Source organism: Hyperoodon ampullatus (assembly GCF_949752795.1).
Source record: "Hyperoodon ampullatus genome assembly, chromosome: 17".
In the NCBI taxonomy this organism is placed as follows: domain Eukaryota; kingdom Metazoa; phylum Chordata; class Mammalia; order Artiodactyla; family Ziphiidae; genus Hyperoodon; species Hyperoodon ampullatus.
In genome coordinates this window covers 33,751,056-33,767,592 of record NC_136930.1, presented here as the reverse complement: position 1 = coordinate 33,767,592, position 16,537 = coordinate 33,751,056, and the positions used below count along the sequence as shown (strand labels likewise).

Sequence of the window (16,537 nt, the reverse complement as noted above, 5' to 3'; positions counted from 1 at the left end):
AAAGCATTTAACTTGCCTTTCTTGACGAGTTTGCTCCTCAGTAATTTCCATGGCACATTCCAGAGAGTTCTGGAGAGACTGCAGTTGATTCAAGGTCTCTTTCAATAAAAATCGAGTTACAAATTGTTCCAAATTGGAGGCCTCTTGGTAGTCCTAAGGATGACAAAACAAATGCCATAAGAAATATGGTAGGAAAAAATAACCAGGAGTGTTTTTTTCCCCATGTACCCATCAATCTCATATTAATCCTTGAGAAAAATAGACAAAGAGGAGAGAAAACATGTTGGGTCCTGGAGGTTGGGGCAGAATTCTATCTACCCACCAGAAGTTGAAAAAGAGAGTTGCAGAAATGACTTGAATATGTCATCTCCCATTGCACCTGCTTCAAGATTATAAAAAAGGACAAAACCCAGTCAAATTGTGGAATAGACATCTGTAGAAAAGGAAGAAAATTACCTGGAGAAAAGTTTGGATCGTGACTAATTCTGGGTGTTTTTTTTTTTCTTTTACCAGCTAAATGTATTCACATGTTGACAATTGGCTTAATTCCCTCTTGATGTATATATTATGCTTCATCTGTATTACACTGAAGCCAAAGGAACTTATGTGTTGTTATTTCAAAATTCAGAAAATGTTAGGCTTGGAATATTTAAACACTTTACTAAATCTGCTTACATCCCTCCATCAGGAAACTTACCCGAAGCTCAGCTGCATCTAACTTCTAGTACAACACCTCAGCCACAAAATTACCTTCACTCAAACAACCCCAAGTCTACACAGAGATCATCAGAAACATAATCACTATACCTGCCAAACTTAGTCTAGGTATACAGGTGGATTGTGGATGGTGCTACTTGTTGCTATTGTCTTCTTCTTTTTTATTTTATAAATTTATTTATTTTATTTATTTATTTTTGGCTGCATTGGGTCTTTTTTGCTGCACACGGGCCTTCTCTAGTTGTAGCGAGTGGGGGTTACTTTTCGTTGCGGTGCATGGACTTCTCATTGCGGTGGCTTCTCTTGCTGTGGAGCATGGGTTCTAGGCACGTGGGCTTCAGTAGTTGTGGCACATGGGCTCATTAGTTGTGGCTTGCAGGCTCTAGAGCGCAGGATCAGTAGTTGTGGTGCATGGGCTTAATTGCTCCGTGGCATGTGGGATCTTCCCAGACTAGGGCTCAAACCCATGTCCCCTGCATTGGCAGGTGGATTCTTAACTACTGAGCCACCAGGGAAGCCCACTCTTGTCTTCTAAAGTCTCAGAGAGAACGAAGGCAGAAAATAAAATCAGGTTGTCATGGAATGAAACGGTGACAGAACCACTTTTTCAGGTCATGGGACCAGCCAGCTAAACCTGATTTCCTAGAGTCTCAGGTGGGAACAATAGACAAAAGTTCAGCCAAGGAAAGGATTTATTTGGCTCCATTCCTAAACAAAATGATTATTTCATGATTGAAAATACAAAACTGAAAGGAATGATGGTGACAAGATAATGCTAGGAAATACAGCGTGCTGGGGAATCTTGGGGCATATTTGCAAACCTAAGCAAACAAGATTTAATTAATCTCTCTGGGTCTCAGCTTTCTCACTTACAAATCATACTAAACACTCTGGCATACATTCCAACTCAAAAATATTCTCTACTTCTATCAATTCTAAATTAGGAAATATTGAGCTTCTGGACTCCTGATACAAGTTAATTTGTTATTTTTCTTCTGTTAACGGAACAACCTAATGTTGTAGAAAACTTCATTTCTTTCCTAATTTGAAATCATAAAAGGTTTCGATCATCAGTCTCTTTTCTAAGTTCTTTTTTTTTTTTTTTTTTTGCAGCTGAACAGCACAGGAGATTTTCTTATCACCATATCTTATTTAAAAATTAAAAATTTTAATGTCTTTAAACTCCACCTAACAAACTAACCATAAAATGAAACATTACATGCTATAATAGCCATTAGGATTTTTGGTGAGTTAATTCAATATAAAAAATATACAAAATATTTAATTTGATCAAATAGCTTGCCACTCAGCAGAAATAAAAGTTTCAAAAATTATTTATCAATGTGTTTTTTTAAAATTGAGTAAAGCTTTCCTTTGAGATGAAAAGGAAACATGATGACAGAAAAAAAATTGTGTTTGATCCATTCCCCACAGTTATTCCATTTTGCTAAAGCATATTTTTAAAATAAAATGTATTAAGACGATGAGAAGATGTAATTGTGTAGTCAGAGATCATGCCAATTGTATTTGCACCTCAGTATACACTGCACTAATCTAAAGCAAATGATATTGTACTTATTTGAGGACAGCAGGTAAAAGTGAAGGAACTATGCATTTATTGAGCTATGCAGCACTACATTGGCCTTATTCTTTTCTCATTTAAATGTTAAATATTTGTCAGGTCAGAACTATCTATAGAAAAGAGATTTTGTTTCTTGGGTTATCCAATTTAAACACTCTGGTCATTGAGATTAGATTTTAGCTTCGGAGACACAAAGGTCTACACTTCTGTATGTGCCACGGTGCCCAGAGCAAATACTCATCCAACACTTGAATGTTTGAAGATAAGTTAACTGAGAATTGATTGTGTTTGCTATTTTGGTCTTACATATAAAGACTGTGGTGATGTCAGAGTTTTGAGGACAGTAAAAATCAGTCAACTGGCTACTCTGGCATTTTCTATCATAGCAAATTAAGAAATTGTTATGCTGAGACTTGCATCTTACCTTGAGAATTTGTTATCCTTATTAGTAACTCTCCAGATAACATTAAGAGATGGCACAACCCAAACTGTACATTTGACAGAAATGTTGATGCCTCGACATTGAGAGGGGTGGTGGGTGGCTTTAAGGCTTTGGGGGATTAGGTTTTTGAGTCAATTATGAAGATTTGCTGTTATGTGCTGCCCTTGATGATAAGGAGAAAAAAGAGCTTGTTTTCTAATATTTATCATTCCAAACTCAGCTGATGGTATCATCTGTGTATTGCCTTTCCTCCCCTTGAACGACTATTTCTTTTCACAGGATTAGGCACACATCCTTTCACTCTGTGTGCTCTTCTAACAACGTTTCCTTACCTAGGGTATAATTTTATCATTTTATATTGTAATATGTTATTTACTAACATGTCTTGATCATCTCTGCCTCCAGAATACCCAGAACAAAGCCTGGCTCACAGCAGCTGATCCTTAAATGCTTAAAGACTACGTGAGGTACAGGGAATCACATGGAGATTCAGGCACCAGAGGGAGTGTCTGAACTCTGGAAACTCCTCTTGCCTCTCCCCAATTACCAGATGCCTTCTCCTGTATCTAGCCCTTGCTAGTGGTAGACGCTGCTGTTCAGCTTGTCCAGTCATGTGGGCTCTAGAATAAAGAGAAATACAGCTTTATTTTTAACAGATTGTCCTCATTTCATTTTCTAGACCATTTGTTCATCTTCTTCCCTTCCCTTAATCTGGATCCCAAGGTTTAGGACTGTAGACCCAGGTGGCTTAGATCCAATCTTCCTTTCCTTCCCTCAGATATGCATCAGATGTTCCTTTGGAAGGCAGTGGCAAAAGAAGCAGATGGAAAATTAAATAGATAACAAGCTGGAAAATGTCAAAGCTTTGCCCTTTTTATTCTCAACAAATGTGTCGGTTGAGAAGGTACAGAAAGGGATCTTTGCATACTGAACTCCCAGAAGACTGATATATTGGCTTAAGGCACATATTCCTTTGGGCAAAACCTGGAATCTGAGACATTGGTAGAAAGAACTAATAAAGCAGTAAAAAAATATATACAGATGGTACCTGATATCCAAATTCTGCCTCTTTTTCCAAACACAGGTTATTCTTTCATGTCTATTAAAAAGGATATGGGCAAATGAAGGTTTAGAGTATGTTTTTCAGATTCCAATAATGTTCATTGAATTCACTGGTAATTGTTCAAGTGATAATCAAGTGGAAATTGTTAAAAAAAAGTAGCATTAATATTTCCATTTGTGCCTTTGGAAAGTCAGAATGTAAATATTTCAATCCACGTATTTACTTTGTGTGGAGCTGGAACAAGGCTAGGAGGCATTCATGTAAAATCCTTAGCATTAGAAGCATGATACTTTGAAAATCAGGCTTCTTAGAGAACTGCCTGTGCATTTTTACTGTCAGGTCATCATCAGAAAGCAAGCTCTTTCCCATCTGGGTGGTGGAAGAGTGGAAATCTTAGCTATTAACCCAGTATGAATCATCTCAGTTAATTATGAAAATGAGAGCATAGTCTTCCCTGTTTGTATTTGCCCTACTTGAAAAAGAATCAAGTCAATGACAACCTGTCTCAGTGTCTTCTTGTTTATGAAATCAGACACAATCACACTTAGCAGGGGGTACTGCTTCTGACTGCCTTTTAATCTAAGCTCCTGTTGCTCTACCTGTTGTGTGAGACATCTGTGCCAGCTTCTATAACAGGAAAAATTTTACTTTTACAAAAATAATATTTTTTTTCTCTTTTCCTGCTTTTCCCCAAACTGTTACTTTTAAAATACTAACTGGCTTACACTATTATCTATGTCCTATTTCTTTAAATATTCTTAGGCTTTCATTTTATTATTTTTATTAAAAAATTTTATTGGGGTATAGTTGATTTAAAATGTGTTAGTTTCAGGTGTGCAGCAAAGTGAATCAGTTATACATATATATATATATATATATATATATATATATATATATATATATATATATATATATATATATATATATATATATATATATAAAATCTCCCCTTTCTTTTAGATTCTTTTCCCATATAAGCCATTACAGAGTACTGAGTAGAGTTCCCTGTGCTATACAGTAGGTCCTTATTTGTTAGCTATTTTATAGTAGTGTGTATATGTCATCTCCCATCTTCCAATTTATCCCTCCCTGCCTTACCCCCTGGTAACCATAAGTTTGTTTTCTACATATGTAACTCTATTTCTGTTTTGTAGTTAAGTTCATTTGTACCTTTTTTTTTAGATCCCACATATAAGTGATATTATATGATATTTATCTTTCTCTGTCTGACTTACTTCACTCAGTATGACAATGTCTAGGTCCATCCATGTTGCTGCAAATGGCATTATTTCCTCCTTCTTTATGGCTGAATAATATTCCATTGTATATATGTACCACATCTTCTTTATCCATTCCTCTGTTAATGGACATTTAGGCTGCTTCCATGTCCTACTTATTGTCAAAAACTGCAATGAACATAGGGGTGCATGTATCTTTTTGAATTACGGTTTCCTCTGGGTATACACCCAGGAGTGGGATTGCTGGATCACATGGTAGTTTTATGTTTAGTTGTTTAATGAACTTCCATACTATTTTCCATAGTGGTTCTATCAATTTACATTCCCACCAACAGCGCAAGAAGGTTTCCCTTTCTCCACACCCTCTCCAGCATTTACTGTTTGTAGATCTTTTGATGATGGCCATTGACTGGCGGGAGGTGATACCTCATTGTAGTTTTGATTTGCATTTCTCTAATAATTAGTGTGTTGACCATCTTTTCATGTGTTTTTAAGCCATCTGTATGTCTTCTTTGGAGAAATATCTGTTTAGATCTTCCACCCATTTTTTGATTGGGTTATTTGTTTTTTTGATGTTGAGCTGCATGAGCTGTTTGTATATTTTGCAGATTAATCACTTGTTGGTTGCTTCACTTGCAAATATTTTCTCCCATTCTGAGAGTTGTCTTTTTGTTTTGTTTATGGTGTCCTTTACTGTGCAAATCTTTTAAGTTTAATTAGGTCCCATTTGTTTATTTTTGTTTTTATATTCATTACTCTAGGAGGTAGGACCTACCTCAACATAATAAAGGTCATATCTGACAAATCCACAGCAAACATCATTCTCAATGTTGAAAAACAAAGCATTTCCTCTAAGATCAGGAACAAGACAAGTATATCCACTCTCACCACTATTATTCAACATAGTTTTGGAAGTCTTAGCCACGCAGTCAGAGAAGAAAAAGAAATAGAAGGAATCCAAATTGAAAAAGAAGTAAAACTGTCACTGTTTGCAATAACATGATACTATACATAGAAAATCTTAAAGATATTATCAGAAAACTACTAGAGCTCATAAATGAATTCAGTAAAGTTACAGGATACAAAATTAATAGACAGAAATCTCTTGCATTCCTATACATTAACAACAAAAGATCAGAAGGAGGAATCCCATTTAACATCTCATCAAAAAGAATAAAATACCTAGGAATAAACCTACCTAAGGAGGCAAAAGACCGGTACTCAGAAAACTATAAAACACTGATGAAAGATATCAAAGATGACACAAACAGATGGAGAGATATACCCTGTTCTTGGATTAGAAGAATCAATATTGTGAAAATGACTATACTACCCAAAGCAATCTACAGATTCAATGCAATCCCTATCAAATTACCAATGGCATTTTTCTCAGAATTAGAATAAAACATTTTACAGTTTGTATGGAAGCACAAAAGATGATGAATAGTCAAAGCAATCTTGAGAAAGAAAAATGGAGCTGGAGGAATCAGGCTCCCTGATTTCATACTGTACTACAAACCTACAGTCATCAAAACATTATGGTACTGACACACAAAAAAAGAAATATAGATCAATGGAACAGGATAGAAAGTCCAGAAATAAACCCACACACCTATGGTCACCTAATCTGTGACAAAATAGGCAAGACTCTACAATGGAGAAAAGATAGCCTCTTCAAGAAATGGTGCTGGGAAAACTGGACAGCTACATGTAAAAGAATGAAATTAGAACATTCCCTAACTCCATAAACAAAAATAAACTTGAAATGGATTAAAGACCTAAATGTAAGGTTGGACACTATAAAACTCTTAGAGGAAAATATGGGCAGAACACCCTTAGACATAAATCGCAGTAGTCTTTCATTTTAAATGATACACTTTTTAAACTAGGAGAACACCATATCAAGTTTAATCCTTATAAAATTAAGGAAAAAAAACTGGTCCTTAATTAAGTGTCTTAAAAATGAACTGAGGTTAATTCCAGATAGGTCTTTGGAAAGCTTAGAAGACAGAGCAAGATATTAAAATATTTTCAAACTGCAGATCCCCATGTATTAAGAGAATTATAGTTTTGCAGTTTAGTGAAAGATGAAACAAGGCTCTAATTTTGTAATAAAATGTTATTAAATAACCAAGAAATTAAAAAAAACTAAATCCTATCATAACTAGATATTTTCTAGTTTGAAATCAGAAAATACTGTAGAGATGTTATATTATTTAAGACTTTTAAATTGACAAAATCCATTATAAATAGCTCATTCTGGATTTGTCAAGGATTTTTTTCATGTAGGTTTCTTTCCTCTGGCTCCTTCTATTGCTCTGTCTCACACCAGCAGCCCCTAACAAGAACATATGGCCCCTTGAATGTCTTTGCTCAGAGAAAAATGCCAAAGTAACCTCAAAGTAACCCTCTTCAAACAAGTAGAATTTCAGGAAAATATGCATGGATATGAAGATGGGAACATATATAGAGTTAACTTAAACTTGGAGATTAATAACAGATGAAGACACAGATCACATTCATGTGCATCTAACAACATAGTGCGGTAGTTAAGAAACTGGGTCTGGGGACTTCCCTGGTGGCCCAGTGGTAAAGAATCCACCTTACAATGCAGGGGATGCAGGTTCGATCCCTGGTTGGGGAACTCAACACCCACATGCCGCGGGGCAACTAAGCTCGCATGCCACAACTACTGAGCTTGTGCACCTCAACTAGTGAGGTTGCATGCTGCAAACTACAGAATGCACGCATCCTGGAGCCTGTGTGACACAACTAGAGAAGAGAAAATCCTCACAGCATAACTAGAAAGAAGCCCATGAGCCACAATGAAGAGCCCGTGTGTCACAACTAAGACCTGGTGCAGCCAAAAATAAATTAATTAAATAAATAATAATAAAAAGAAACTGGGTCTGAAGATATTTACACTGAAGTTCTAATATGTACTTGTACCACTTAATAGCACTGTGAACTTGGGAAAAATTAAAATTAAAAAAAATTAAAATTATAAACTTCTAAGTTCCTATTTTCCTAACTGTAAGATAAGAACAGTATCAATCTCATAGCTTGTTGTGAGGAGTAAATGAAAAATACATGGCATGTAAAGTGCACTGTATGATGTCTAGCTTGTAGTTTTTGATAAATGAATGTTCACTATTGTTATAAATCCATTGGTGGAAGTATATTACAAAGTGTAATGAACAGATCATTGGCCTAAAATTCACAAGACCTGGGTTTAAGTGGTGAGATAATAGTTCAGTTCACAATTATTGCTAGGATAAATATATGGTTCATTTGGTATGTAACAGGCTTTCTACAAATATTAATTTTTCTGAGTTTTTCTACATATAGTTAGTACTGCACATCTGTTACCTTGATTGTTCAGAAATGTATAATTTTTACATGCATATTTGTTACCACATTGAAGCTGTGGCCCATGAAATGTGGTCTTTGAGGAGTTACAATGTAGAGTTACAAATGTATAGTTCAACTGCAAAATTAATTTAAAAGTGTTTTTGTCCTTGACTTGTTTCTCATCAAGGATAGTATATGAGATCCAATTTATAAATCTAAACAACACTTCTTGCATTATCTCTTTTATCTACTCTGAATTCTGTCAACCATATCCTCTTCCAGACCATTTCATTTCCCAGAATCTGTTCAAAAGTCTTTCTCAGTCTCTAATGTGATTTTACTCCCTCTTTTTCTTTTCTCTCCCAGATCTTTTTGTTTTGTTTTGTTTTTGTTTTTGTTTTTGCGGTAAGTGGGCCTTTCATTGTTGTGGCCTCTCCCATTGCGGAGCACAGGCTCCGGACGCGCAGGCTCAGCGACCATGGCTCACGGGCCTATCCGCTCCGTGGCATGTGGGATCTTCCCGGACCGGGGCGTGAACCTGTGTCCCCTGCATCGGCAAGCAGACTCTCAACCACTGCGCCACCAGGGAAGCCCTCTCCCAGATCTTTTTATGTATATTGGCTAAGATTTCTTCACTTCTCCTCAAGTCATTATGAGTGTGGTTCTATTCATCTGGTCCCATTTCTTTATTCTGCTTCATAGGAACATAGAAACCAGAAAACTAATAGCAGGAGGATTTGAGGAAGATGTCCATGTTAGTGGCATTGTTTTATAAACTCCAGGAATTCTCACATAAAAACCAATAGTGCAAATAGATAACAACAACAACAAAACTCCATAGGCAACAAATAACAACAAAACTAGAGTTTAAGGTATCATCATGAACCACAAGTTACAAGTGGTTAAGGACAAAATCGCTGATAGCCAGAAGGTTTGCATTGCATGGTATCACTGGCTGGATGTATAGGAAGAAACAAAGGGAAGCAATGGGATATGTGACAGACATGAAGACAAGAGAACTCCAAAATAGCCAACAAATATTCACAAGAAAGCATAATTGGCTAGCATGAGAACAGCTAAACCTGGGAGGACTTTTATCCCAAAGTAGGTGAGCATAAAAATCTTAGTAAAGTCTAAAGAGTTTGGAACCATAAGCCCCTGTGAACTCTTGAAACTAATTAGCTAAGATGGTATGCTAGGAGTGTCCCACACTGAAATAAACTGCAGGGAGTCAAATCAAAACTGAGCAGGACAGGTTCACAGAGATCAAGAAGAGAAGATTCAAATAAAAGTCAGGGAGAGGTACAGAGCCAGAAATCTCAGAAGGAAAGACACTATAGTTTTCAATACTACAAGATAACCAAGAGGGAGTTCTGTGAATTCAGAAAAAACTATTCTGAATACAAACTTCTTTGAAAAATCCAGGAAAATTAGTATTTTTTAAAGTAGGCAATAGAAAACTATTAAGGTGAAATTCTATATAATTTTATTATAAAAAGGGGATATAAGCAAAATAACATTCCTGAAGAGTGAGTGCACACCAGAAAGACAAGCCCACCAAACAGATCAAAAGTATAACCGAGTATTTTAAAATGAGACAAAAGACATTAATGAAAAATTGGAGAGACCCTGGGAAGATGGCGGAAGAGTAAGACGCAGAGATCACATTCCTCCCCACAGATACATCAGAAATTCATCTACACGTGGAACAACTCCTACAGAACACCTACTGAACACTGACAGAAGACCTCAGACCCCCCAAAAGGCAAGAAACTCCCCACATACCTGGATAGGGCAAAAGAAAAAAGAATAAACAGAGACAAAAGGATAGGGGCGGGACCTGCACCAGTGGGAGGGAGCCGTGAAGGAGGAAAGGTTTCCACACACTACAAGCCCCTTCGCCGGCGGAGACTGCAGGTGGTGGAGGGGGAAAGCTTCGGAGTAGCGGAGGAGAGCACAGCAACGGGTGTGGAGGGCAAAGCGGAGAGATTCCGGCACAGAGGATCGGTGCCCTCAGGCACACACCAGCCCGAGAGGCTTGTCTGCTCGGTCGCCGGGGCGGGCGGGGCTGGGAGTTGAGGCTCGGGTATCGGCTTTCGGTCGGAGCGCAGGGAGAGGACTGGGGCTGGCGGCAGGAAGAGAGCCTGAGGGGGTTAGTGCACCACGGCTAGCCCGGAGGGAGTCCGGGGAAAGGGTCTGGAGCTGCCGAAGAGGCAAGAGGCTTTTTCTTCCCTTTTGTTTCCTGGTGCGCGAGGAGAGGGCATTAAGAGGGCTGCTTTGGGAAGCGCCGGAGACAGGCGCGAGCCGCGGCTAAAGGCGCGGACCCCGGAGACGGGCGTGGGACGCTGGGGCTGCTGCTGCTGCTGCCGCCGCCACGGGGCCTGTGTGCGAGCGCGGGTCACTGTCCGCCCCGCCTTCCGGGGGGCCTGTGCACCCCGCCACTGCCGGGGTCCCAGAACACGGGGACGGCTTTCCCGGGAAAGCGCACGGAGCGCCTCGGTCTGGTGCAACGTCACGCCGGCCTCTGCCGCCGCAGGCCCGCCACACTCTGCGCGCCCCTCCCTCCCCTCTGCCTGAGTGAGCCAGAGCCCCCGCATCAGCGGCTCGTTTAAACCCGTCCTGTCTGAGCGAAGAACGGACGCCCTCCGGGGACCTACGCGCAGAGGCGGGGCCGGTCCAAGGCTGAGACCCGGGAGCTGTGAGAGCAGAGAAGAGACAGGGAAATCTCTCTGTGCAGCCTCGGAGGCAGCGGATTAAAGCTCCACGGTCCACTTGATGTGCCCTGCGTCTGTGGAGTGTATGAATGGACAGCGAATCATCCCAAATTGAGGAAGTGGACTTTGAGGACAAGATTTAAGACTTTCCCCCCTTTTCCTCTTTTTACAACGAATTATCCCAAATTAAGGAGGTGGACTTAGCAAGATTTCAGACTTCTCGCCCTTTTCCTCTTTTTACAACGAAGTAACCCAAATTGAGGAGGTGGACTTGGAGAGCAAGATTTTTGATTTTTCCCCCTGCTCTCTTTTTGTGAATGTGTATGTGTATTCTTCTGTGTAAGATTCTCTCTGTATAGCTTTGCTTCCACCATATGTCCCAGGGTTCTATCGGTCCGTTTTTTTTTTTCAATAATAACTTTTTAATTTTAATAACGCTACTATATTTCATGCTTTATTGTATTTTACTTTACCTGCTCTTTCTTTTTTTCCTACCTTCCCTTCCTCCCTCCCTCCCTCTGCCCCTCCTTTCCTTCTTTCTCTCTTTCTTTCCTTCCTCCCTCCCTCCGTTCTTCCTTTCACTCTTTCTTTTTCTTTCCTTCCTCCCTCCCTCCCTCCCTCCTGTCTTTCTTTCCTTCCTCCCTCCCTCCCACCCCTCTTCCTTTCACTTTCTTATTCTTTCCTTCCTCCCTCCCTCCCTCTTGTCTTTCTTTCTTTCCTTCCTTCCTCCCTCCCTCCCTCCCTTCTTCCAATCACTCTTCCTTTTTCTTTCATTCCTCCCTCTCTCCCTCCTTTACTTCTTTCTTTCTTTCCATCATTCCTCCCTCCCTCCCTCCATTCATCCTTTCTTCCTTCCTTCCTTCCTTTCTTTCTCTCTCTCTTTCTTTCTTCTACTAATTCTTTCTTTCTACTTTTTCTCCCGTTTATTCTGAGTCGGGTAGATGAAAGGCTCTTGGTGCTGCAGCCAGGAGTCAGTGCTGTGCCTCTGAAGTGGGAGAGCCAACTTCAGGACACGGGTCCACAAGAGACCTCCCAGCTCCACATAATATCAAGCAGCGAAAATCTCCCAGAGATCTCCATCTCAACACCAGCACCCAGCTTCAGTCAACGACCAGCAAACTACAGTGCTGGTCACCCTATGCCAAGCAACTAGCAAGGCAGGAACACAACCCCACCCATTAACAGAGAGGCTACCTAAAAACATAATAAGGTCCCAAAACACACCACCAGACGTGGACCTGTCCACGAGAAAGACAAGATCGAGCCTCAATCACCAGAACACAGGCTCTAGTCCCCCCGACCAGGAAGCCTACACAGCCTACTGAAACAACCTTGGCCACTGGGGACAGACACCAAAAACAACAGGAACTACGAATCTGCAGCCTGCAAAAAGGAGACACAGTAAGATAAGCAAAATGAGAAGACAGAAAAACACACAGCAGGTGAAGGAGCAAGATAAAAACCTACCAGAACTAACAAATGAGGAGGTAATAGGCAGTCTACCTGAAAAAGAATTCAGAATAATGATAGTAAAGATGATCCAAGATTCTATTTCCAAGATCCAAAATCTTGGAAATAGAATAGACAAAATGCAAGAAACAGTTAACAAGGACCAGAAGAACTAAAGATGAATCAAGCATCAATTAAAAACACAATAAATAAAATGAAAAATACGCTAGATGGGATCAATAGCAAAATAACTGAGGCAGAAGAATGGATAAGTGAGGTGGAAGATAAAATAGTGGAAATAACTGATGCAGAGCAAAATAAAGAAAAAAGAATGAAAGGAACAGAGGACAGTCTCAGAGACCTCTGAGACAACATTAAACGCACCAACATTCGAATTATAGGGATTCCAGAAGAAGAAGAGAAAAAGAAAGGGACTGAGAAAATATTTGAGGGATTATAGTTGAAAACTTCCCTAATATGGGAAAGGAAATAGTTAATCAAGTGCAGGAGGCACAGAGAGTCCCATACAGAATAAATCCAAGGACAAATACGTCAAGACACATATTAATCAAACTGTCAAAAATTAAACACAAATAAATCATATTAAAAGCAGCAAGGGAAAAAAAACAAATAACACACAAGGGAATCCCCATCAGGTTAACAGCTGATCTCTCAGCAGAAACTCTACAAGCCAGAAGGGAGTGGCAGGACATAATTAAAGTGATGAAGGAGAGAAACCTGCAACCAAGATTACTCTACCCAGCAAGGATCTCATTCAGAGTTGATGGAGAAATTAAAATCTTTACAGACAAGCAAAAGCTCAGAGAGGTCAGCACCACCAAACCAGCTTTACAACAAATGCTAAAGGAACTTCTCTAGGCAAGAAACACAACGGAAGGAATATACCTACAATAACGAACCAAAAGCAATTAAGGAAATGGGAATAGGAACATACATATCAATAATTACCTTAAATGTAAATGGACTAAATGCTCCCACCAAAAGACACAGATTGGCTGAATGAATACAAAAACAAGACCCATATATATGCTGTCTACAAGAGACCCACTTCAGACCTAGAGACACATACAGATTGAAAGTAAGGGGATGGAAAAAGATATTCCATGCAAATGGAAATCAGAAGAAAGCTGGAGTAGCAATTCTTATATCAGACAAAATAGACTTTAAAATAAAGAATATTAGAAGAGACAAAGAAGGACACTACATAACGATAAAGGGATCGATCCAAGAAGAAGATATAACAATTGTAAATATTTATGCACCCAACATAGGAGCACCTCAATACATAAGGCAAATACTAACAGCCATAAAAGGGGAAATCGACAGTAACACAATCAAAGTAGGGGACTTTAACACCCCATTTTCACCAATGGACAGATCATCCAAAATGAAAATCAATAAGGAAACACAAGCTTTAAATGATACATTAAACAAGATGGACTTAATTGATATTTATAGGACAGTCCATCCAAAAACAACAGAATACACATTTTTCTCAAGTGCTCATGGAACATTCTCCAGGATAGATCATATCTTGGGTCACAAATCAAGCCTTGGTAAATTTAAGAAAATTGAAATTGTATCAAGTATCTTTTCCGACCACAATGCTATGAGACTAGACATCAATTACAGGAAAAGATCTGTAAAAAATACAAACACGTGGATGCTAAACAATACACTACTCAATAACGAAGTGATCACTGAAGAAATCAAAGAGGAAATTAAAAAATACCTAGAAACAAATGACAATGGAGACACGACGACCCAAAACCTATGGGACGCAGCAAAAGCAGTTGTAAGGGGGAAGTTTATAGCAATACAATCCCACCTTAAGAAACAGGAAACATTTCGAGTAAACAACCTGACCCTGCACCTAAAGCAATTAGAGAAAGAAGAACAAAAATCCCGCAAAGGTAGGAGAAGGAAAGAAATCATAAAGATCAGGTCAGAAATAAATGAAAAAGAAATGAAGGAAACGATAGCAAAGATCAATAAAACTAAAAGGTGGTTCTTTGAGAAGATAAACACAATAGACAAACCATTAACCAGACTCATCAAGAAAAAAAGGGAGAAGACTCAAATCAATAGAATTAGAAATGAAAAAGGAGAAGTAACAACTGACACTGAAGAAATACAAAAGGTCATGAGAGATTACTACAAGCAACTCTATGCCAATAAAATGGACAACCTGGAAGAAATGGACAAATTCTTAGAAATGCACAACCTGCCTAGACTGACTCAGGAAGAAATAGAAAATATGAATAGACCAATCACACGCACTGAAATTGAAACTGTGATTAAAAATCTTCCAACAAACAAAAGCCCAGGACCAGATGGCTTCACAGGCAAATTCTATCAAACATTTAGAGAAGAGCTAACACCCATCCTTCTCAAACTCTTCCAAAAATTTCAGAGGAAGGAACACTCCCAAACTCATTCTATGAGGCCACCATCTCCTTGATACCGAAACCAGGCAAGAATGTCACAAAGAAAGAAAACTACAGGCCAATATCACTGATGAACATAGATGCAAAAATCCTCAGCAAAATACTAGCAAACAGAATCTAACAGCACATTAAAAGGATCATACACCATGATCAAGTGGGGTTTATTCCAGGAATGCAAGGATTCTTCAATATACGCAAATCAATCAATGTGATACACCATATTAACAAGTTGAAGGAGAAAAACCATATGATCATCTCAATAGATGCAGAGAAAGCTTTCGACAAAATTCAACACCCATTTATGATAAAAACCCTGCAGAAAGTAGGCATAGAGGGAACTTTCCTCAACATAATAAAGGCCATATATGACAAACCCACAGCCAACATTGTCCTCAATGGTGAAAAACTGAAACCATTTCCACTAAGATCAGGAACAAGACAAGGCTGCCCACTCTCACCACTCTTATTCAACTTAGTTTTGGAAGTTTTAGCCACAGCAATCAGAGAAGAAAAGGAAATAAAAGGAATCCAAATTGGAAAAGAAGAAGTAAAGCTGTCACTGTTTGCAGATGACATGATACTATACATAGAGAATCCTGAAGATGCTACCAGAAAACTACTAGAGCTAATCAATGAATTTGGTAAAGTAGCAGGATACAAAATTAATGCACAGAAATCTCTGGCATTCCTGTACACTAATGATGAAAAATCTGAAAATGAAATCAAGAAAACACTCCCATTTACCATTGCAACAAAAAGAATAAAATATCTAAGAATAAACCCACCTAAGGAGACAAAAGACCTGTATGCAGAAAATTATAAGAGACTGATGAAAGAAATTAAAGATGATACAAATAGATGGAGAGATATACCATGCTCCTGGATTGGAAGAATCAATATTGTGAAAATGACTCTACTACCGAAAGCAATCTACAGATTCAATGCAATCCCTATCAAACTACCACTGGCATTTTTCACAGAACTAGAACAAAAAATTTCAAAATTTGTTTGGAGAAACAAAAGACCCCGAATAGCCAAAGCAATCTTGAGAACGAAAAACGGAGCTGGAACAATCAGGCTCCCTGACCTCAGACTATACTACAAAGCTACAGTAATCAAGACATTGTGGTGTGGTACTGGCAGAAAAACAGAAAGATAGATCAATGGAACAGGATAGAAAGCCCAGAGATAAACCCATACACATATGGTCAATTATCTTTGATAAACTAGGCAGGAATGTACAGTGGAGAAAGGACAGCCTCTTCAATAAGTGGTGTTGGGAAAACTGGACAGGGACATGTAAAAGTATGAGATTAGATCATTCCCTAACACCATACACAAAAATAAGCTCAAAATGGATTAAAGACCTAAATGTAAGGCCAGAAACTATCAAACTGTCAGAGGAAAACATAGGTAGAACACTCTATGTCATAAATCACAGCAAGATCCTTTTGGACCCACCTCCTAGAGAAATGGAAATAAAAACAAAGATAAACAAATGGGACCTAATGAA

General features: G+C 38.7%; 1 protein-coding gene across 1 annotated transcript in view; it reads right to left on the bottom strand.

Moving 5' to 3' along the window:
* The window catches only part of NECAB1 (N-terminal EF-hand calcium binding protein 1), a gene marked incomplete at both ends in the record, with an annotated part of 251,412 nt that overhangs the window by 76,029 nt on the left and 158,846 nt on the right, over nucleotides 1-16,537 (bottom strand). Inside the window, one exon of the mRNA XM_079722340.1 lies at nucleotides 17-153. Coding sequence (XP_079578466.1) covers nucleotides 17-153 — 137 coding nt within the window. The remainder of the gene's footprint in view (nucleotides 1-16; nucleotides 154-16,537) is intronic.